General features: G+C 45.6%; 1 protein-coding gene and 1 long non-coding RNA gene across 2 annotated transcripts in view; one reads left to right on the top strand and one right to left on the bottom strand.

Annotated features, from left to right (window-relative positions):
- MYPN (myopalladin) overlaps positions 1–21,745 on the bottom strand; it is a 114,339-nt gene that overhangs the window by 52,767 nt on the left and 39,827 nt on the right. The window contains exons 6-8 of the mRNA XM_075130855.1: positions 3,128–3,199; positions 2,769–2,910; positions 944–967 (exon numbers count right to left, since the gene is read on the bottom strand). Of these exons, the coding sequence (XP_074986956.1) occupies positions 944–967; positions 2,769–2,910; positions 3,128–3,199 (238 nt within the window). The remainder of the gene's footprint in view (positions 1–943; positions 968–2,768; positions 2,911–3,127; positions 3,200–21,745) is intronic.
- The window catches only part of LOC142072793 (uncharacterized), a 171,048-nt gene that overhangs the window by 111,125 nt on the left and 38,178 nt on the right, over positions 1–21,745 (top strand). The gene's annotated exons all lie outside the window — the stretch shown is intronic.

The following is a 21,745-nucleotide window of genomic DNA, read 5'->3' as shown; positions in this document are numbered from 1 at the left end:
GAGAAAATGTAGGAATCCACAGGGATTTGTTGGAGACCTTAAAACAAAACAAAAAACCTCTCTGCAAGGGGCTGATGTTAAACTTCTTATTTATAAAAATGACAGTTAAAAATAGTGATTCAGTAATTTACGGCTACTTTCTCAGGTGCAGGGAACTTTCTGTTTTCAAATAGGCACCTTTATTCTTTAATAGTTAGAGCAGAGACTTCCTTATGGGGAAGCAATCACAAATTCCAAATCTTCTGCGTTTTTGTATGTTTATTTTTGTATTTCTAAATTACACTGTGAAGGGTAGCCCGTGCTCAGCCCTGGCCCCTGACATTGGCAAATCCAGCCACTGAGAGGATTCTCTGATGTCAGGGGTCGAATGTCTGATGTGGCACTCTCAGATTTCATTTGTTGGGGGCTGGGGAGGTAAGAGGGAATAGCTGACATGGCTAAACATCTGAGACAATGCTCCCTGACTGGCAAACTGGATAAAAATAGTCTATTCCTACATCATCTGATGTACATCTGACCCCAAGAAAAAAGGGGACCTTAATACAGACTATTCCATTCATGTTTAGCCTGTGAGAAAGAATACTTGGGTCCCAGGTCAGGTCACATCAGAACAGAGTGGAGGCCTTATTGTTTTCTTCTAAAATGAGAGAAGTTATTTTGTTTTAGTGGGTTTTCTCTTTTTCAGAGCTTCTATACTTTCACCTTTATGGAACACTGGACAGTAAATATTTGCATAACAGCTAAATGGATAAAAGAAAAGTCTATGTGAAATTTACTTTTTGCATTCAAATACAGAAATTTGCACCCAGAAAAAAACTGCAACCATGAGTAAACATTACCACCGACCTTATTTGTTTTCATTGTTATCATTCTTTTTATTTTATCCGACTAAATCCTCATGTTTATATAATCCTAAAGAAATAAAATGATAGATTATATTTACCTGGCTCAGTCATAGATCGAGGTTCTAAAGGGGAAAAACAATAGCAAAATAATTATTGGATTAAATATATGATTTATTTTATGAATATGCTTCATTTTTCTCACTGTGACCCACTATGAAGTGATGTCTCAATTCTCCATTTACTGTAACATACCTTGCAATATAAATTTCTGTTGATGTGCCAGCAAAAAACCTGAATTTTTAGTGTCAAGAGAATAGCAAATCCATAAAGTGCATTCTCCTGCTCTGGGCTGGTCAACAGAGAGTAATGTTCCAATTAACTCTTTAAAAACAGCAGAAAGACATTATCCACATTTTAAAAATAGTTGTTTGTAAGTCCATATGTATACATACACCTGAAATTTTACTGATTATTTACCACAAATGTGTGGAGTTAGTGTGTGAATGAGGTTAACTGCATAGGCAAATAGGTAGCTAGCAGTCCATAAACACCAATATGCTAGGGGTTAACATTAAAGATTAAACACATCTCAGTTGATGGGATTATACAGAAATGGAGTAGGAGACAAATAGAGAAAGAAGACAGACAAACCAGGAAACAGGCAAAGGAGGAGTAGAGGGAGATGGAAGCAAAAGAAAGCAGTAACATAGAACTCAAAGAAACTATGTAAGGATAGGAAGACAAAGGAATATTTGGTCGCAAACTCAAGAGAAACAAAAACAAAAAACAAACAAATAGAAATTGTGATTGCTTGTGGCCCCACTCTAAAGTGCAGTCATATGGGAAAAGCCATAATCTGGCCCTTTATATGTAGGTGAAATCAGCATATAGAATCACAGGCACTGACTTTCTGATTTCCTCGGGAGTGCTCAACCCTGCTCCGCCCCAGGCCCTGCCCCCCACTCCACCCCTTCCCCCAAAACCCCATCCCCTCCCGCCTCTTTCTGCCCCCACTTCACCCCGCCCCGCCTCTTCCCTCCCCATTCTGCCCCCTCCCCTGAACACATCCTGTCCTCACTCTGCCTCTTCCTGACTCCGCTCTTCCCTCTCCTCCCCAGTACCTCCTGCCCGTCACTGAACAGCTGATCAGTGGTGGGCAGGAGGTGCTGTGCGGGAGGGGGAGGAGTTGATTGGCAGGGTCCGCTGGTGGGTCCTGAGCACCCAGTATTCTTTTTTTGTGGGTGCTCCAGCCCCAGAGCACCCACGGAGTCAGCGCCTATGTATAGAGTGTTACAGTGATGTCTCCAAGGACTTGTGTCTACTCTGTCCATTCAGGAAATCAGTCTGAGTATGTAGGACTAGTTAGACTGGAATCATTTCCCAGTCCTTCCTCAGTAAACCCCATGATAAAACAATGTGAATTCTGACAACTAAATTCTAAATCAGAACTTCAGAATTGGGGCCCACTAGCAAGGACTCTACTTGTCACATAATGATGTAGATTATCTTCCACAGATGTAAAGGAGAGCAAGCTTTACCCCATGGGAGAGCACACAGTCTTTGCATTGCTGTTCATACCACATTCAGGCATTCTGCCACAGGACACCAATTTTAAATTGCAAATAGCACCTACTGAGGAGATGCTCTGAATGAGTACAGCCCCTTCGCTACACCCTTCCGTGAAGCACCACCCACTCTTTGAGGCAACACTGGCTCCTTGAGGGATCCCAGAGAAGTGAGACTTGTGTGTATCTTGAGCCAATGCAACACTACTGCTGATGAGGACTCTGGTCTGTTAGCATAAACCACAGTTTAATATAGCTCTATACATTGTAACCAAACAGTCCAAGAGCAAATATGTCCGAACTTTTGTTTAAATGTCTATAATATGGCACACAAACCATTTCCATGCAGGAAACATACTTTTTTGTAATATTCTAAAATCTGGAGAATCTTGTATTAATGTCCCTTCTCTGTACCATTCAACCTTTGGAGAAGGAGCTCCTTTCACCCTGCACTCAAAGACAACCAGCTGACCCTCAGAAGCTGAAATATCCTGTAGCATCTAAAATATAAAAAAGATCAATACATTGTTTAATGATTCTGGAAGTAAAACTAAGTCTTTATGACTTTGCAACATATTAAAAAAATCTGATAGACAAGAATGCTGTAGATTTCCTTTTTTGCTATATAGCAACAGTAGGAAACAATGTTTTAAGTTATGTATGCATAAGAATTAGTTGACTTGTTTCATTTTGAAATGTGTATTCAAAACAAATTACCTTTGTAAACACAGGAGCAGCTATTAAGGGTCTTCCATCCAATCCTTGCAAATAATTAGTGGGGCTTTGACTCTGGAGGTTAAGAGACATGCAATGGTGAAGTTTAGATACAATGGGTATTATGCAGTAGACAAGAGAAACATACGATATCCCTCACACTTCAAATGGAATCTGCTGAAAAGTCAGAAGGCTCATTACCAGTCTATTTACATGTTACCTTGAAAGTGTTTTGTGTTCACAAGTTTATAACTGTTCCCTTCTCCAATAAATTCTGAGGAATTTATTTAGTTCTGGATAGTTATTACCAAATTAACAGGGAACATCCTCAAGTTGTTGCTACACTGAAATGTCCTTGCAGTTATATCAGTCCTTGCTTGACTGGCTACTGTACATCACTCTGCTCTGATTGGCTACTGTCCTCAGAACTTGGTCCATTTACCCATAACAAATGGCTGCCTCAGCATCTCACTTGACCCTTTCATAGCCCTACCCCACATAACCCCAATCCTGTCGCTATCTACTCATGTTTCTCCTCTGTGTCCCTTGAAAAAAGCGTATTCCCCACACCCTGCCCTCTGACCACCAACCCTGTATCTATTCTAGCATTTAAAAAACATGTATAAAATACATCTGCAGTTGTACCAGTAGTAGCAGCAGTGGGCGTGCTAGCATAGGTAAAACTCTAGAGATATGCCGAGCTCTTAAGCACATTGTGCTGTCTAATCCTGGTCATAGCAAGTCTTCTTGACAGTGGTAAAAATGCTGGGAGCTGGCAGAGCCCTGAGCTAGTGCTCCCACATTGTCACTGCTGGTGGGACCGATGAGGTGTTACTAATCGCAGAAAACATTTTAGAAAAAAGACTAGGGCTAAAGAGTAATTCCTCTGACTCGCTGAGACAGTCCATAATGAGATTTGTCTCTCAGTAACTGGACAACTATATCTTAGCATGTGCACTTCTAAATTTAAAATAAAATAAATAAAATAGACAATGGATTGATATGGCAGATTTGATTATACCACAGTTAAGCATAGTAACATGCAGATCTTTAAACATAATATACAAAAGTTTTCTTCTAAAACTACTGGCTGTTCATTTTTAAAAGTATGTTGAATGAGTTAATCTCCAAACTGGATAGGGAGCTTTATAGGCTGAAAGATAGGCTTTCCACACAAAAATCTTAGGAGAAATCCTATCCCCATTTAAGTCAATGGAGTTTTGCCATTGATTTCCATGGGGGACCCCTTGACTCTCCAGTCCAAACTTCGGATTGCAGGTAGGAAAATATATTCTACCCAGGGCCGGATTAACCATTAGGCTAGTAAGGCTATAGCCTTAGGCCCAACTATTTTTTAGGCCCTACTGGTCAGGCAGGGGGTGCAGGCAGGGCCGGGGGAGGGGGAGAGGGGGCGGAGAGTGAGCTTCCTCATGTAGTCCTACTGGAGCACTTCCCTTTCTGCAGGAAACGCAAAGCAGCCCCCTGTGGCTAGGAAGGAGCTCAGCCAGCAGCCATCACCAGCTGGAGGAACACACTGCCAGGTATCCACTTAACACTGGTGACCGGACACTAAAAATCCAGTTACCATGGGAACCCATGCCAGCTTTGGGTGTAGTTTAAGCAGGTATTATTCCCCCACCCCCAATTTCTCCAGAGCTCTGCTTAGCTGTCAGGGAGGGAAGAGGCTCCCTCTGTCCCTCTCCTCTGCTGAGGCTGACAGACAGCTCCAGGAAGCTTCCTCCTGGGTCCTTGTGCCCGTAACCATCATCTTTTATGTGTGCTGGGTCCCGTTTCTGGACAACTGGTGAGTGTCTATGGGAGGGCAGGGCAAGGGGCTGGCGGGGGAAGAGCCAGTACCAGAGCGGTAGGGTGGGCAGCTTGCACAGAGTCTGCACAAACTCTATCCCGCTCCAGGCAGAACTATTGCCCCTCCCATGTATAAGGAATAAATGCCCACACATTTGTAGGAAAAACAAAACAAAACATCCCATTCTGGATACCAGTACTTTAACTTTTACAGAACCTTCCATCGAGGGGCTTCAGATTTATGATACACTGTATTCAATACTGTATTGAACTGTATTAAAAAGCAAAGAAATCCAATCTTTTTCTTTGATGTATTTTTCTGCACTGGGATGCACAGGGAACCAAGCTATTTCCTTATGATCAGCCTAGTTCCACAGGCCAATGCATCTTTGTACTTTTAAGGGGTTGCAAAAGTACTGGAGGAAGCTCAACACACAATGTTGAAGTTTTCTCCCTCCCCTCTCCCTCAGGATTTTAAATCCACTTCTTAGCAGGCTATGATAGAAAGACTGGCTGAATAGACTAAAGGCAAATTCTGTCCATTTGCTGGTACTCTAGCAGTTCAATCCATCATAAAAGTATCTCACATTTAATTTCTTTTGAGTTTCATTCCAAAAACTTAAAGTTAAATAAACCTGAAGTTAGTCCTCATTTTTCTGCCCCTAAAACTAACTTCTTTCCCAAGTGGAAAATGTTGGGTAAGCATGGAATGTGATTTGAGAAGGGAATGAGAACACAGGCCAATTCCTGCTGACAGGTACACCTGTGTAGCTTTATTGACTTCAGGGAGAACAGATTTTTGCACAAGAATAGATTTTGATCCCTTCTGCTTTTTCACACCTGATATAAGTGGAATCTCATTCACTTTCCTCCCCTAAACTCTGAGCAGTTTAAGGAAAAAAATAAGCAAGGTCTGATTGATTTACACACGCAAATGAAACAGAAACACCAGCCTTAAACAAACACCAGACCTGATGTAACAAGGGTGTCACTACAGCAGCCTTGGTTGGACTGTTCTTTTGAAAGATCCCTAATGGTTCTTTTAAGATGCTGATTTTCAGTGAAGTCTTCTTGTTCAGGGGGGCAGAGAACACAACAGGGAATAGCTCTGTTTTGTCAGTTCCTAGTCATTCAAAAGCTGAAAGGCTTTAGATTGTTTGTTTAATCTTTTTACAGTGATTTTGAAGAGCTAACATAGTACAGAAGTGCTAAATATTATGACTGGGCAACCATCTAAAGATCTGTGTCTCTTCTAGCTGTTACCTTTTTCTTACAGAAAGCTTAAAACAAACAAATGCAAACCATAAGAGGCTGGTGCACACAGAACTCATGCTTAAAAAACCTCATGTCAGAGCTGGTGATCACCCATTCTAGATAATACAGGGGACTGGACTAGATGACCTCTTGAGGTCCCTTCAAGTCCGATGATTCTATTCTATGATTCTAATTGTGGAAGAGCTTGGTGACAGAATGGCCTGATGTGGTGAATCACTGGAGATTAACGACACAAACTGGGTATCCCACAAATAATATTTGGGTTCAATGTCAAAACAGTAATTCATTGTCCTCAGCCAGTGCAACACTGGGAGGCAGCTTTCAGTGCAAGACAGCCTAAAATACAATGCCACCCAATGTAATTTTCCCACTACTACTTCCTCTACTTCAGTGGATTTTACACTTGCGTGGTGTTCTTGTACATAATAAAAGCTGACTGCCTCCCAGACTGCAGTCAGAGTGAGATAGGGATGTGGTGTAGAGTCCATAGCTTGGGGGAAACGCCTGCAGGGCTTGGCTTTGCCCTGTGCCATGCACTGAGCTGAGGGTAGAAGCACAAGGTTAAAAGAGGTGAGCAGGATGGAGAATGTTGCAGTGTGTATCCTCATATAGATGAACACTCCACTACCTAGGAGGAAGGATGCCTAAGCCCTGGTCTACACTAGGAGTTTAGGTCGAATTTAGCAGCGTTAAATCAATGTAAACCTGCACCGTCCACACGATGAAGCCCTTTTTTCGACTTAAAGGGCTCTTAAAATCGATTTCCTTAATCCACCTCTGACAAGTGGATTAGCGCTTAAATCGGCCTTGCCGGGTCGAATTTGGAGTACTGTGGATGCAATTAGACGGTATTGGCCTCCGGGAGCTATCCCAGAGTGCTCTATTGTGACCGCTCTGGACAGCACTCTCAACTTAGATGCACTGGCCCGGTAGACAGGAAAAGGCCCGTGAACTTTTGAATTTCAATTTCCTGTTTGCAAGGTCACCTGCAGCTTACCACGCGGGTCAGAGCTCATCAGCAGAGGTGACCATGCAGAGCTCATCAGCAGAGGTGACCATGATGGAGTCCCAGAATTGCAAAAGAGCTCCAACATGGACCGAACAGGAGGTACGGGATCTGATCGCTGTATGGGGAGAGGAATCCGTGCTATCAGAACTCCGTTCCAGTTTTCGAACTGCCAAAACATTTGTCAAAATCTCCCAGGGCATGAAGGACAAAGGCCATAACAAAGACCCGAAGCAATGCCGCATGAAACTTCAGGAGCTGAGGCAAGCCTACCAGAGAGGCAAAAGGCCGCTCTGGGTCAGAGCCCCAAACATGCCGCTTCTATGATGAGCTGCATGCCATTTTAGGGGGTTCAGCCACCACTACCCCAGCTGTGTTGTTTGACTCCTTCAATGGAGATGCAGGCAACGCAGAAGCAGGTTTTGGGGACGAGGTAGATGATGATGGTGAAGTTGTAGATAGCAAGCGGAGAAACCGGTTTTCCCTACAGCCAAGAACTGTTTCTCACCCTGGACCTGGAGCCAGTACCCCCGGAACCCACCCAAGGCTGCCTCCCGGACTCACCAGGCAGAGAAGGGACCTCTGGTGAGTGTACCTTTTAAAATACTATACAGGGTTTAAAAGTAAGCATGTTTAATGATTAATTTGCCCTGGCATTTGCAGCTCTCCCGGATGTACTCCCAAAGCCTTTGCAAAAGGTTTCGGGGCGGGCAGCCTTATTCCACCCACCATGGTAGGACACTTTACCACACCAGGCCAGTAGCACGTACTCAGAAATCATTGTAGAAGAAAGCATTGCAGTGTATGTTTGCTGGCGTTCAAACAACATCCGTTCTTTATCTCTCTTTTTTATCCTCAGGAGAGTGATATCATTCATGGTCACCTGGTTGAAATAGGGTTCTTTTCTTCAGGGGACATTCAGAGGTGCCGTTCCTGCTGGGCTGTTTGCCTGTGGCTGAACAGAAATGTTCCCCGCTGTTAGCCGGGGGGACGGTGAGGGGCTAGCCCGTGGGTGGGGGAGGCAAAATGCGATCTTGGAACAAAAGCACATGTGCTGTGTATGTAATGTTAACAGCAAGGTTTACCGTGAAAGAGTGTACCCATTGTTCTAGAAAATGTGTCTTTTTAAATACCACTGCCTCTTTTTTTTCCTCCACCAGCTGCATGTGTTTCAGTAATCACAGGATCTTCTCCTTCCCAGGGGCTAGTGAAGATTAGAAGGTGAATAAAACGCACTCGTGATTAAATGTTCTCTGAGCTCATGGTGTCCTCCCACACTGACATAGCACAGACGACTGCGTGGAGGCAGACAATGTCAGAGTGCAGAAAAGCACAAAATGACCGGGAGGAGAGGTGCCGGGCTGAAGAGAGTAAGTGGCAGGCTGAAGAGAGAAAGTGGCGGGCTGAAGAGAGGGCTGAAGCTGAAAGGTGGCAGCAGCGTGATGAGAGGAGTCAGGATTCAATGCTAAGGCTGCTGGAGGATCAAACTAATATGCTCCAGCGTATGGTTGAGCTGCAGGAAAGGCAGCAGGAGCAAAGACCGCCGCTACAGCCCCTGTGTAACCAACTGTCCTCCTCCCCAAGTTCCATAGCCTCCTCACCCAGATGCCCAAGAACGCGGTGGGGGGGCCTCCGGCCACCCGGCCACTCCACCCCAGAGGATTGCCCAAGCAACAGAAGGCTGGCATTCAATAAGTTTTAAAGTTTTAAACTTTTAAAGTGCTGTGTGGCCTTGTCCTTCCCTCCTCCACCACCCCTCCTGGTGCTTCTCTCCTCCACCACCCCTCCTGGGCTACCTTGGCAGTTATCCCCCTATTTGTGTGATGAATGAATAAAGAATGCATGAATGTGAAGCAACAATGACTTTATTGCCTCTGACAGCGGTGAGTGAAGGGAGGAGGGGACGGTGGTTAACTTACAGGGAAGTAGAGTGAACCAAGGGGCGAGGGGTTTCATCAAGGAGAAACAAACAGAACTTTCACACCGTAGCCTGTCCAGTCATGAAACTGGTTTTCAAAGCTTCTCTGATGCGCATCACGCCCTCCTGTGCTCTTCTAGCCGCCCTGGTGTCTGGCTGCGTGTAACCAGCGGCCAGGTGATTTGCCTCAAACTCCCACTCCACCATAAACGTCTCCCCCTTACTCTCAAAGATATTGTGGAGCACACAGCAAGCAGTAATAACAGTGGGAATATTGGTTTCGCTGAGGTCTAAGCGAGTCAGTAAACTGCGCCAGCGCGCCTTTAAACGTCCAAATGCACATTCTACCACCATTCTGCACTTGCTCAGCCTGTAGTTGAACAGCTCCTGACTACTGTCCAGGCTGCCTGTGTATGGCTTCATGAGCCATGGCATTAAGGGGTAGGCTGGGTCCCCAAGGATACATATAGGCATTTCAACGTCCCCAACGGTTATTTTTTGGTCTGGGAATAAAGTCCCTTCTTGCAGCTTTTGAAACAGACCAGAGTTCCTGAAGATGCGAGCGTCATGTACCTTTCCCGGCCATCCCCCGTTGATGTTGGTGAAACGTCCCTTGTGATCCACTTGCAGCACTATCGAAAAGTACCCCTTGTGGTTTATGTACTCGCCGGCGTGGTGCTCCGGTGCCAAGATAGGGATATGGGTTCCGTCTATGGCCCCACCACAGTTAGGAAATCCCATTTCAGCAAAGCCATCCACTATGACCTGCACATTTCCCAGGGTCACTACCCTTGATATCAGCAGATCTTTGATTGCGTGGGCTACTTGCATCACAGCAGCCCCCACAGTAGATTTGCCCACTCCAAATTGATTCCGGACTGACCGGTAGCTGTCTGACATTGCAAGCTTCCACACGGCTCTTGCCACTCGCTTCTCAACTGTGAGGGCTGCTCTCATCTTGGTATTCTTGCGCCTCAGGGCAGGGGAAAGCAAGTCACAAAGTTCCATAAAAGTGCCCTTACGCATGCAAAAGTTTCACAACCACTGGGAATCGTCCCAGACCTGCAACTCTATGCGGTCCCACCAGTCTGTGCTTTTTTCCCGGACCCAGAATCGGCATTCCACCGCATGAACCTGGCCCATTAGCACCATGATGCCCACATTGCCAGGGCCCGTGCTTTGAGCAAGTCTGTGTCCATGTCCTCATCACTGTCGTCAGTGCGCTGATGTTGCCTACTGTCCCGATTTCGCTTTGCCAGGTTCTGGTGCTGCGTATACTGCTGGATAATGCGCGTGGTGTTTAATGTGCTCCTAATTGCCAAAGTGATCTGAGCGGGCTCCATGCTTGCCGTGGTATGGCGTCTGCACAGAAAAAAGGTGCAGAACGATTGTCTGCCATTGCTCTGACGGAGGGAGGGGCAACTGACGACATGGCTTACAGGGAATTAAAATCAACAAAGGGGGTGGCTTTGCGAGAAACTGAATGGCCCCCTCAAGGATAGAACTCAAAACCTCAAGGATAGAACTCAAAACTGGGTTTGGCAGGCCATTGATTTCACAGAGGGAAGGAGGAGAAAATGAATACAAAACAAATCTGGTCTATTTCTCGTTTTGAGCCACTTCATCTATCTTTATACATCTTGCTGGCAGCAGACTGTGCAGTACGACCGCTAGCTGTCATCATCTCCTGGGTGCTTGGCAGAAGACGGTGCAGTATGATGACTAGCCATCATCTTCTGCTGGCTGGAGGTTAAAAGACAGTGCACTTCCGGTAGGACTGAATCACCACGAGATGAAACTTAAAAGGGAAATGACCTGGCTGAGTCACTCCCATGTTTGCCCAGGTGCCCGATTAAAAGAGCACCCAGGACTACGTCGATGACGGCTACCAGTCATACTGCACTGTCTGCTGCCAAAAGGCAATTAACTGCTGCTGTGTAGCAATGCAGTACCACATCTGCCAGCACCCAGGAGACATACAGTGACGGTTTGCTGAGTGGGCTCCATGGTTGCTGTGGTTTGGCGTCTGCACAAGTAACTCAAGAAAAAAGGTGCAAAACGATTGTCTGCCCTTGCTTTCATGGAGGGAGGGAGGGAATGGGGGCCTGACGATATGTACCCAGAACCACCCACGACAATGTTTTAGCCCCATCAGGCACTGGGATTTCTACCCAGAATTCAGATGGGCGGTGGAGACTGCGGGAACTGTGGGATAGCCACCCACAGTGCAGCGCTCCGGAAGTTGACAGTTGCCTCGGTACTGTGGACACACTCCGCCGACTACGTGCACTTAGAGCACTTGTGTGGGGACACACACAATCAACTGTATAAAACCGCTTTCTACAAAACTGACTTCTATAAATTCGACCTAATTTCGTAGTGTACACATACCCTAAGAGAAGGACAGTGCAGCATCCCTCATGCTACCTCTTACTCAGAAGTATCTGTTTGAAGAATTGAGTGTAGTGAGAGTAGAATAAACATTTTAAATTTAAATAAATAAATAATATGTAAATATGTATGTAGCTAAATATTTGATGACTTCATAATTTTTTTTGCAATATGTAATTCATACTTTGGCCCTTCACTCCCATTAGCCTGAGGCCCCTCATAACCTTAATCCAGCCCTGATTCCACCATGAGTTTTCTTTCTAAATTTGTTAAGCACTCTTACTAAATTTGAAGACTTTAGTTTTACTTATTGAACAGCCCATTTAAGCAAAATTAAATAAATGTATATAAATCATTGCTCACAGTTACAACTACAGCCCACCTTGTAAAATGGCTGTATGATAGGCAAAAAGCCCCCGTGATTTCTAATCAAATCAATACAGTGGTTCTTTACTAAGAAAAAATGGAACAAAGAACAAGAGAAATTGGAGAAGTGTTTGCCTGAATTTCTTGTTAATGAACTATAAATTGAAAAACCATTCAGGTATTGTGTACCAAAAAAACACAAAACACATTTGGTTTTCCTTCATAAAATTATTCTACAAAGGGAGATGGTTACACAGGCTTTATAGCAGCATGCAAGGGGAATCCTTAGCAGGCTGAATTGTGACCAGCTTTATGTTAAGTGTGCTTTGTGTTACTAGAATGTCACAAAGTAGATTTAGTGGGGGTAGCAAACTGCATAGAACTTGCAAGGAGGAGCACAGGTTGTAGGAGGGAAGAGTTTGGAGGCGGTACGAGTAGGGTTTTTTGACTGGAAGACCCATTGAAAAGGGATCGTGGTGGCTCTGGTCAACACTGCTGACCAGGCCATTAAAAGTTCAGTTGGCTGCCCACAGTGGAGCAGGCAGGGTGCCTGCCCAGCTCCGCGCAGCTCCCAGAAAGCTGCCAGCATCTCCCTCTGGTTCCTAGGATTATGGAATGCCAGGGGAGCTCCGCGCACTGCTTTCCCCTCTCCCCCCAGTGCTGGCTCCGCAGTTCCCGGACAATGGGAGCTGTTGGGGTGGCGCTTGTAGGCAGGGACAGTGTGCAGACTGCAGAGCCACCTGGCAGTGCCTCCGCCTAGGAGCCAGACATGCCGGCAGCTTCCCGGGAGCTACCTGAGGTAAGTGCTGCCCAGAGCCCACACCCCAAACCTCCTCCCATGCCCCAACCCCGTACTCCAGCCCTGAGCCCCCTCCTGCAATCTGAACCCCTCGGCCTTAGCCCGGAGTCCCCTCCGACACCCTGAACCCCTCATTTCTGGCCCCACTTTGGAGCCTGTGCCACCTGCCCAGAGCTCGTACCCCCACATCCCAACATCCTGCCCCAGCCTGGAGCCCCCTCCCACACTCTGAACCCTTTGGCCCCTACCCTGAGCCTAAAGTCCCTCCTGCACCACATACTCCTCATCGCCAGCCCCACCCCAGACCCCTCATCCCCAGCTGGAGCTCTCACCCACTCTCGTACCCCAATCTCATGCCTCAGCCCAGTGAAAATGAGCGAGGGTGGGGGAGAGCGAGCGATGGGGGGGGCGGATGGAGTGAGCAGGGGCGGAGCCTCAGAGAAGGGGCATGACGGGGCGTGGCAAGGGCATTAGGTTTTCTGCAAATAGGGAGTTGGCAACCCTAGTTACGATGAAGCCAGTTTGTGTGCATGTGACTAGAATGATAGCTACAGTTGCTTTTCTGTAAATAATTTTCATAATAAAAAGCCTGTTTAGTTTTACAGTCATGAGTTCTTTCATGGCATTACCTAGTATGCAGTATGAAAAACAATGGGGTTCAGGATCCAGACTAGGATATTTAAACTGGAGAAAAGAAGTTGATCTGTAGAAGACTGATAACGGTAGTAATCTTCCTGGGTATGCTGTTGCCTGTGTACCACTAAACCTCTTAAAAAGAGTTGTTTGACTATGTTAACCCTAAAAAAGAGGACTGAATTCTTCATTACAGGCATTGTATCTGCCATGGCTACTGCAGCAAGGCAAATCCATGTAGGCTGCCTGAGAGGTAGGCTCCTTTTAAGTGAGCATTCCGATTTACAAAATACTTAGGGGGTGTTAATTCTTAGAAATTTAAATCATACATGTGACCTTCATCTGCCAAAGCAAACAGATTTACAGAGGTGGAATACCTCAGCACTGACCTTACTCAGCTGGGTGAGTGGAATCAAAATGAAAATATCATGCTGCTGGCAGAGTTTCTCTAATCTACATTGCATAACTTGCTGACGAAAACTTGATATACAATTCCTTTCTGGGGGAGGAGAAATAGCCCAAAATCAGTATAATTAAATTTTCAGTTTCACTGGAGAGAGGAGGCTTTCAAATTTCAAAGGCAGTCTCTTACAAGCCAACAAAATTGAAACTGATGACTTTTTCTGGACAACTGATGGACTTGCATGCATGCCCCAGGCAATGCTGTCAAAGCTGGGTTCACTCAAAGGACCTGTTCTTGTTGAAGTCAACAGCAAATTCCCATTAGTTCAGTGATTTAGCATCAGGTTGGACGTTACCAGCCTAATTCCAGGAAATGGAGAAATTTACCATGGTACAGCAGACCTCATTTTTAAATAGGCATCTAAAATCCGTGTTGACTGATATCTTGAAAATGTCTGGTAAAGAGCTGAAAAGTATAGCAGGCTCCCCAGGGTAGTACAATCAAGATTTTTAGTTCATCAGAATTTAAGAGTGAGGAGTGTGACCCAAGGACTACTTGATGGCCACTGGCAGACAGGGAACAGGGGTACATAGGGTTACAGGTATCCCCTGGGTTCACCAAAAGAGGTCATGTAAGGTCTCTCCTGAAAACATGTGTCACATTCGTCGTCATAATTATTGTGAAATGTATCTGCAGATAATGTGTAATCAGTTTTGTACATTTACAGAACATTATATCCTTAAGGTCTTGTAGGTAAAGGCAGGTCACACAGAGATAGTATGCAATGAGTCAGACTTCTCCAGGCAGGAGATAGGAGATACTTATCTCCCTGGCTGACCATTGTGTATTGTGTATTTTATAATGGAAGTCTATTTGCATATTAATTCAAATGCTTATGAATAGATTGCGAGTGCTGGAGGAAAAAACAACAGAGGGGTTATCCTGTTTACAAGTACAGATAATGAACTTTTAGGGGTGTAACTGGGGGAAACAGAGGTGCACTGGGCATCCTTCAGTCTGGGCAGAGAAACTGGCAATGGGCTTGATCTTATGAAAGGAGGATCTCAGCCATCTTGGCTGAAAACACTGGAGAAAGGATTTGGGGTAAGCCATGCTATATGAGGCTAAGGAATGTCCCGTGAATTAAGTTTAGGCTCTAGAAAGCATGTTATGATTTTGTTTTATATGTAACCATTTGTTTCCAATATTTTTACTTACTATAATTCTAATTTTTATTCTTTGATAATAAATGTAATCTTGTTTTCACTATAAATATATATATAAATGTGATGTGTTAAGAAGAGTGGTGATCCTGAGTCACAGGTAGTAAGCTGATGTGTACTCTTCCTTTGGGAGTAGAGAATCTATAAATTCAGTGAGTGTTCAGTGGATCATGGGCTGGGCAGGCCTGAGGGAGGCTTCGAGGCCTTGGGGGTTAATGTGTGTCTATTGCTAACATAGACAGCAAGAATCAGGGAACTGACAAGACATCCTCATGCTAAGGTCAGGTGGTAGCGAGGGGCCTCATGACCCTAGGTATCCCTGGAAAGCATCACAGAGAGTTTTCTATACATAAGGGGCCAGATTTTTAAAGGTATTCAAGTGCCTAAAGATACAGGTGGGCATTAGGTGGGCTTTTGTAAATCCCACTGGGTAACTACCTGCATCTTTGAGTGCCCAAATATCTTTACAAATCTGGCCCAAGATGGCTAATTGTTTCACAGTAACTTGCTACTGTATACAGACTTCTTATGCAGATGTATAAACCTTTCAGTTCTTGTAAGTGAGATGTGCTAATAACTATGATGGTGAGCCTTTGGTTAACTAAACTGAGCCTCTGAGGTGAAAATGACTTACAGAAATCACAAGGTAATCTTATTTTGATAGCATATAGAAGCACATTTTCAGATGGCCTTTAATTTTGCTGAAGTAAATTGTGTATGCAACCATGGGAGCACAATTTCTGCATTTGTGTTTGCAAACTGGACATTTGCACACCTAACTACTCAATTTGTGTTTAATGCAAGTATAAAAGTACAAAATGAAAGCCCACTCTTGAAAATGTGGCCCTCAAAGTCTGTAGGAGAAAAAAGCTGATGAGCAATTAAGTCGTTAGAGTCCATAGGAGGAAAACAAAACAACGGTAAGAGATTATTTTCCAGGAAAAGATGGGTGAGTGAAAACTACTTTGAATATCCTTATACACATCCTCCTCTCTGTACTGGTATAGTGTCACAGAATGAAAGGCCTGTTCCCTTGTCAATCAGAACTGATATACAGCACTTTGTCTCTTGAGAGCATGCCTCATCTATATGATTTCACATAAGAAAATGGAAAAGATAATGAAGGTGTAGAGAGTTTAACAAAGGAGGACTTGTACCTACTGTGTCTAACACCTTGGCTATTATCCATTTTACTCCCTCCTAATAGACCTAAGATGTCCAGTTAAATGGGTATCTTTACTTTGTGCTATTGTTACCACGATTCCATTGTGTAACTGCCATTATTTACATTTAACTTCCTGAAAGAAATTCAGCTCTCAGTTACAGTGGTGTACATCCAGAGTAACTCTGCTTTAAAGGAGGTTAATTCAGCTACACCGTAATATAAGTGAGAGCTGAATTTGGTGCACTATTTTGTTAGCTCATCAAGCCATAAAATATAGTAAAAATGTGTTGTACAAATAATATTTTGCCAGTGTATTTCATACCTTTCCTAAATATTATATAGGTACAATACAATACACCACTAACTATCTGTATAATGAAGTCCGGCGAAATAAATAGCTCATTTATACTCCTGGCAAAGAGTAGGCAAATAGGCTTAGACATAACATTTTAAGGAAGTTGGTCATCAAGGATTCAGTCATATCTGCTCACAACTTTTCAATTAAACAATATGGCTAGCGGTTTCCTGTACAGAGGGAAATAGTTTACTCTTAAGGGCAAATATTCTGCCTTCACAAAGGAGAAGAATTATAAGCTAAGATCAATTAGAAAACTCTAAATAGGAATATTAAAATATGAAATAATATGCTAAATAAAAACATTATAGAAACTATTTTAACACAAATCATAGCAGCGTCACTGAATTAAAATTAATTGCAATGAGTCCCATCAGGAAAAAAGAGGCTACATTATATGATATGTCTATCACTACTGAATGTGAACAAATCAGTCTGTAATGTGAAGACACTAATGAACTGATCTACAGATGCAACTGCCCTTTACTACATGGAATGTCTGACCTGGTAGAGAGTGCATGAATTCCCTCTATTGGCTGAGATGGTACAGCTGCTCCTTTTGCTCATTGCCTCATAGTCTTAGCCCTGATCTACACTAGGAGTAGAGGTTGAATTTAGCTGCGTTAAATCAATTTAACCCTGCACCTGTCCACACGATGAAGCCCTTTTTTTTGACTTAGAGGGCTCTTAAAATCCATTTCCTTACTCCACCCCCGACAAGGGGATTAGCCCTGAAATCGGCCTTGCTGGGTCGAATTTGGGGTACTGTGGACGCAATTTGACAGTATTGGCCTCCGGGAGCTATCCCAGAGTGCTCCATTGTGACCACTCTGGACAGCACTCTCAACTCAGATGCACTGGCCAGGTAAAGGCCTGCGAACTTTTGAATTTCAATTTCCTGTTTGGCCAGCGTGGCAAGCTGCAGGTGAGTGCAGAGCTCGTCAGCAGAGGTGACCATGCAGAGCTCATCAGCAGAGGGGACCATGAAGGAGTCCAGAATCGCAAAAGAGCTCCAACATAGACCGAACAGGAGGTATGGGATCTGATCGCTGTATGGGGAGAGGAATCCATGCTATCAGAACTCCATTCCAGTTTTTGAAATGCCAAAACATTTGTCAAAATCTCCCAGGGCATGAAGGACAGAGGCCATAACAGGGACCTGAAGCAGTGCCACGTGGAAACTTAAGGAGCTGAGGCAAGCCTACCAGAAAACCAGAGAGGCAAATGGCCTCTCCGGGTCAGAGCCCCAAACATGCCACTTCTATGATGAGCTGCATGCCATTTTAGGGGGTTAAGCCACCACTATCCCAGCTGTGTTGTTTGACTCCTTCAGTGGAAATGGAGGCAACACGGAAGCAAGTTTTGGGGACGAGGAAGATGATGATGATGAAGTTGTAGATAGCTCACAGCAAGCAAGCGGAGAAACCAGTTTTCCTGACAGCCAGGAACTGTTTCTCACCCTGGACCTGGAGCCAGTACCCCCGGAACCCACCCAAGGCTGCCTCCCGGACTCACCAGGCAGAGAAGGGACCTCTGGTGAGTGTACCTTTTAAAATACTATACAGGGTTTAAAAGTAAGCATGTTTAATGATTAATTTGCCCTGGCATTTGCAGCTCTCCCGGATGTACTCCCAAAGCCTTTGCAAAAGGTTTCGGGGCGGGCAGCCTTATTCCACCCACCATGGTAGGACACTTTACCACACCAGACCAGTAGCACGTACTCAGAAATCATTGTAGAAGAAAGCATTGCAGTGTATGTTTGCTGGCGTTCAAACAACATCCGTTCTTTATCTCTCTTTTTTATCCTCAGGAGAGTGATATCATGGTCACCTGGTTGAAATAGGGTTCTTTTCTTAAGGGGACATTCAGAGGTGCTGTTCCTGCTGGGCTGTTTGCCTGTGGCTGAACAGAAATGTTCCCTGCTGTTAGCCATGTGGAAGAGTGAGGGGTGAGGGATAGCCACGTGGTGGGGGGAGGCAAAATGCGACCTTGGAACGAAAGCACATGTGCTATGTATGTAATGTTAACAGCAAGGTTTACCGTGAAAGAGTGTACCCATTGTGCTATAAAATGTGTCATTTGAAATACCACTGTCCCGTTTTTTTCCTCCACCAGCTGCATGTGTTTCAAGTATTACAGGATCTTCTCCTTCCCAGAGACTAGTGAAGATTAGAAGGTGAAAAAAACGCACTTGCAATGAAATATTCTCTGAGCTCATGCTGTCCTCCCACTCTGACAGAGCACATATGAATGCATGAAGGCAGACAATGTCAGAGTGCAGGAAAGCACAAAATGACCGGGAGGAGAGGTGGTGGGTTGAAGAGAGAAAGTGGCGGGCTGAAGAGAGGGCTGAAGCTGAAAGGTGGCAGCAGCGTGATGAGAGGAGGCAGGATTCAATGCTGAGGCTGCTGGAGGATCAAACTAATATGCTCCAGCATATTGTTGAGCTGCAGGAAAGGCAGCAGGAGCAAAGACCGCCACTACAGCCCCTGTGTAACCAACCGCCTTCCTCCCCAAATTCCATAGCCTCCTCACCCAGATGCCCAGAACACGGTGAGGTGGCCCCCGGCCACCCAGCCACTCCACCCCAGAGGATTGCCCAAGCAACAGAAGGCCAGCATTCAATAAGTTTTAAAGTTTTAAACTTTTAAAGTGCTGTGTGGCCTTGTCCTTCCCTCCTCCACCACCCCTCCTGGTGCTTCTCTCCTCCACCACCCCTCCCGGGCTACCTTGGCAGTTATCCCCCTATTTGTGTGATGAATGAATAAAGAATGCATGAATGTGAAGCAACAATGACGTTATTGCCTCTACAAGTGGTGATCGAAGGGAGGAGGGGAGGGCGGTTAGCTTACAGGGAAGTAGAGTGAACCAAGGGGCGGGGGGTTTCATCAAGGAGGAACAAACAGAACTTTCACACCGTAGCCTGTCCAGTCATGAAACTGGTTTTCAAAGCTTCTCTGATGCGCATCACGCCCTCCTGTGCTCTTCTAGCCGCCCTGGTGTCTGGCTGCGTGTAACCAGCGGCCAGGTGATTTGCCTCAAACTCCCACTCCACCATAAACGTCTCCCCCTTACTCTCAAAGATATTGTGGAGCACACAGCAAGCAGTAATAACAGTGGGAATATTGGTTTCGCTGAGGTCTAAGCGAGTCAGTAAACTGCGCCAGCGCGCCTTTAAACGTCCAAATGCACATTCTACCACCATTCTGCACTTGCTCAGCCTGTAGTTGAACAGCTCCTGACTACTGTCCAGGCTGCCTGTGTATGGCTTCATGAGCCATGGCATTAAGGGGTAGGCTGGGTCCCCAAGGATACATATAGGCATTTCAACATCCCCAACGGTTATTTTTTGGTCTGGGAATAAAGTCCCTTCTTGCAGCTTTTGAAACAGACCAGAGTTCCTGAAGATGCGAGCGTCATGTACCTTTCCCGGCCATCCCCCGTTGATGTTGGTGAAACGTCCCTTGTGATCCACCAGTGCTTGCAGCACTATCGAAAAGTACCCCTTGCGGTTTATGTACTCGCCGGCTTGGTGCTCCGGTGCCAAGATAGGGATATGGGTTCCGTCTATGGCCCCACCACAGTTAGGAAATCCCATTTCAGCAAAGCCATCCACTATGACCTGCACATTTCCCAGGGTCACTACCCTTGATATCAGCAGATCTTTGATTGCGTGGGCTACTTGCATCACAGCAGCCCCCACAGTAGATTTGCCCACTCCAAATTGATTCCCGACTGACCGGTAGCTGGTGTTGCAAGCTTCCACACAGCTATTGCCACTTGCTTCTCAACTGTGAGGGCTGCTCTCATCTTGGTATTCAAGGACTTCAGGGCAGGGGAAAGCAAGTCACAAACTTCCATGAAAGTGCCCTTACGCATGCGAAAGTTTCACAGCCACTGGGAATCATCCCAGACCTGCAACACTATGCGGTCCCACCAGTCTGTGCTTTTTTCCTGGACCCAGAATCGGCGTTCCACCACATTAACCTGCCCCATTAGCACCATGAAGCCCTCATTGCCAGGGCCCGTGCTTTGAGAGAAGTCTGTGTCCACGTCCTCATCACTCTCCTCAGCGCGCTGACGTCACCTACTGGCCCGATTTTGCTTTGCCAGATTCTGGTGCTGCATATACTGCTGGATAATGCGCGTGGTGTTTAATGTGCTCCTAATTGCCAAAGTGATCTGAGTGGGCTCCATGCTTGCCGTGGTATGGCGTCTGCACAGAAAAAAGGCGCAGAACGATTGTCTGCCGTTGCTCTGACGGAGGGAGGGGTGACTGATGACATGGCTTACAGGGTTGGCTTACAGGGAATTAAAATCAACAAAGGGGGTGGCTTTACATCAAGGAGAAACAAAAACAACTGTTACACAGAATGGCCCCGTCAAGGATTGAACTCAAAACCCTGGGTTTAGCAGGCCAATGCTCAACCCACTAAGCTATCCCTCCCTCTGGTATTTCAAGCAGGACTGAATCTCTTATTAAAGTTTTCAAGGTGCCCCTTACAGACCTCACCAAAACGATTGTTGGCCATTGGTATCACAGAGGGAAGGAGGGAGGGAGAGGTGAGCAAATGAATACAAAACAAATCTGGTCTATTTCTTGTTTTGATCCACTCCATCTATCTTTTACATCTTTGGCTGGCAGCAGACAGTGCAGTAGGACTGCAAGCCATCCACATCTCCTGGCTGCTCGGCAGAAGATGGTGCAATAGGACTGCCTGCAGGACTAAAGAGAATGATCTGGTCGAGTCACTCCTAATTTAGTCCCTGCGCCCATGTCTGCCCGGGCGCTCCTGACCAACCTTACTGAGGCAGCCAGGAGCACCTCGGACACGATGAGGATGATTTTCAGGCCTATTGCACCATCTGCTGCCACAAGGCAATGGGTTGCTGCTGCTGTGTAGCAATGCAGTACCGCATCTGCCAGCACCCAGGAGACATACGGTGACAGTGAGCTGAGTGGGCTCCATGCTTGCTGTGGTATGGCGTCTGCACAGGTAACTCAGGAAAAAAGGCGTGAAATGATTGTCTGCCGTTGCTTTCACAGAAGGAGGGAGGGAGGGCCTGACGACATGTACCCAGAACCACGCGTGTCATAAATATAAAGGGAAGGGCAAACCCGTTTGAAATCCCTCCTGGCCTGGGGAAAGCTCCTCTCACCTGTAAAGGGTTAAGAAGCTAAAGGTAACCTCGCTGGCACCTGACCAAAATGACCAATGAGGAGACAAGATACTTTCAAAAGCTGGGAGGAGGGAGAGAAACAAAGGGTCTGTGTGTCTGT

The sequence above is a fragment of the Caretta caretta genome, chromosome 7, assembly GCF_965140235.1.
Source record: "Caretta caretta isolate rCarCar2 chromosome 7, rCarCar1.hap1, whole genome shotgun sequence".
Classification (NCBI taxonomy): domain Eukaryota; kingdom Metazoa; phylum Chordata; order Testudines; family Cheloniidae; genus Caretta; species Caretta caretta.
The sequence above is the reverse complement of the archived record's forward strand: the minus strand, read 5'-3'. Positions and strand labels throughout refer to the sequence as shown.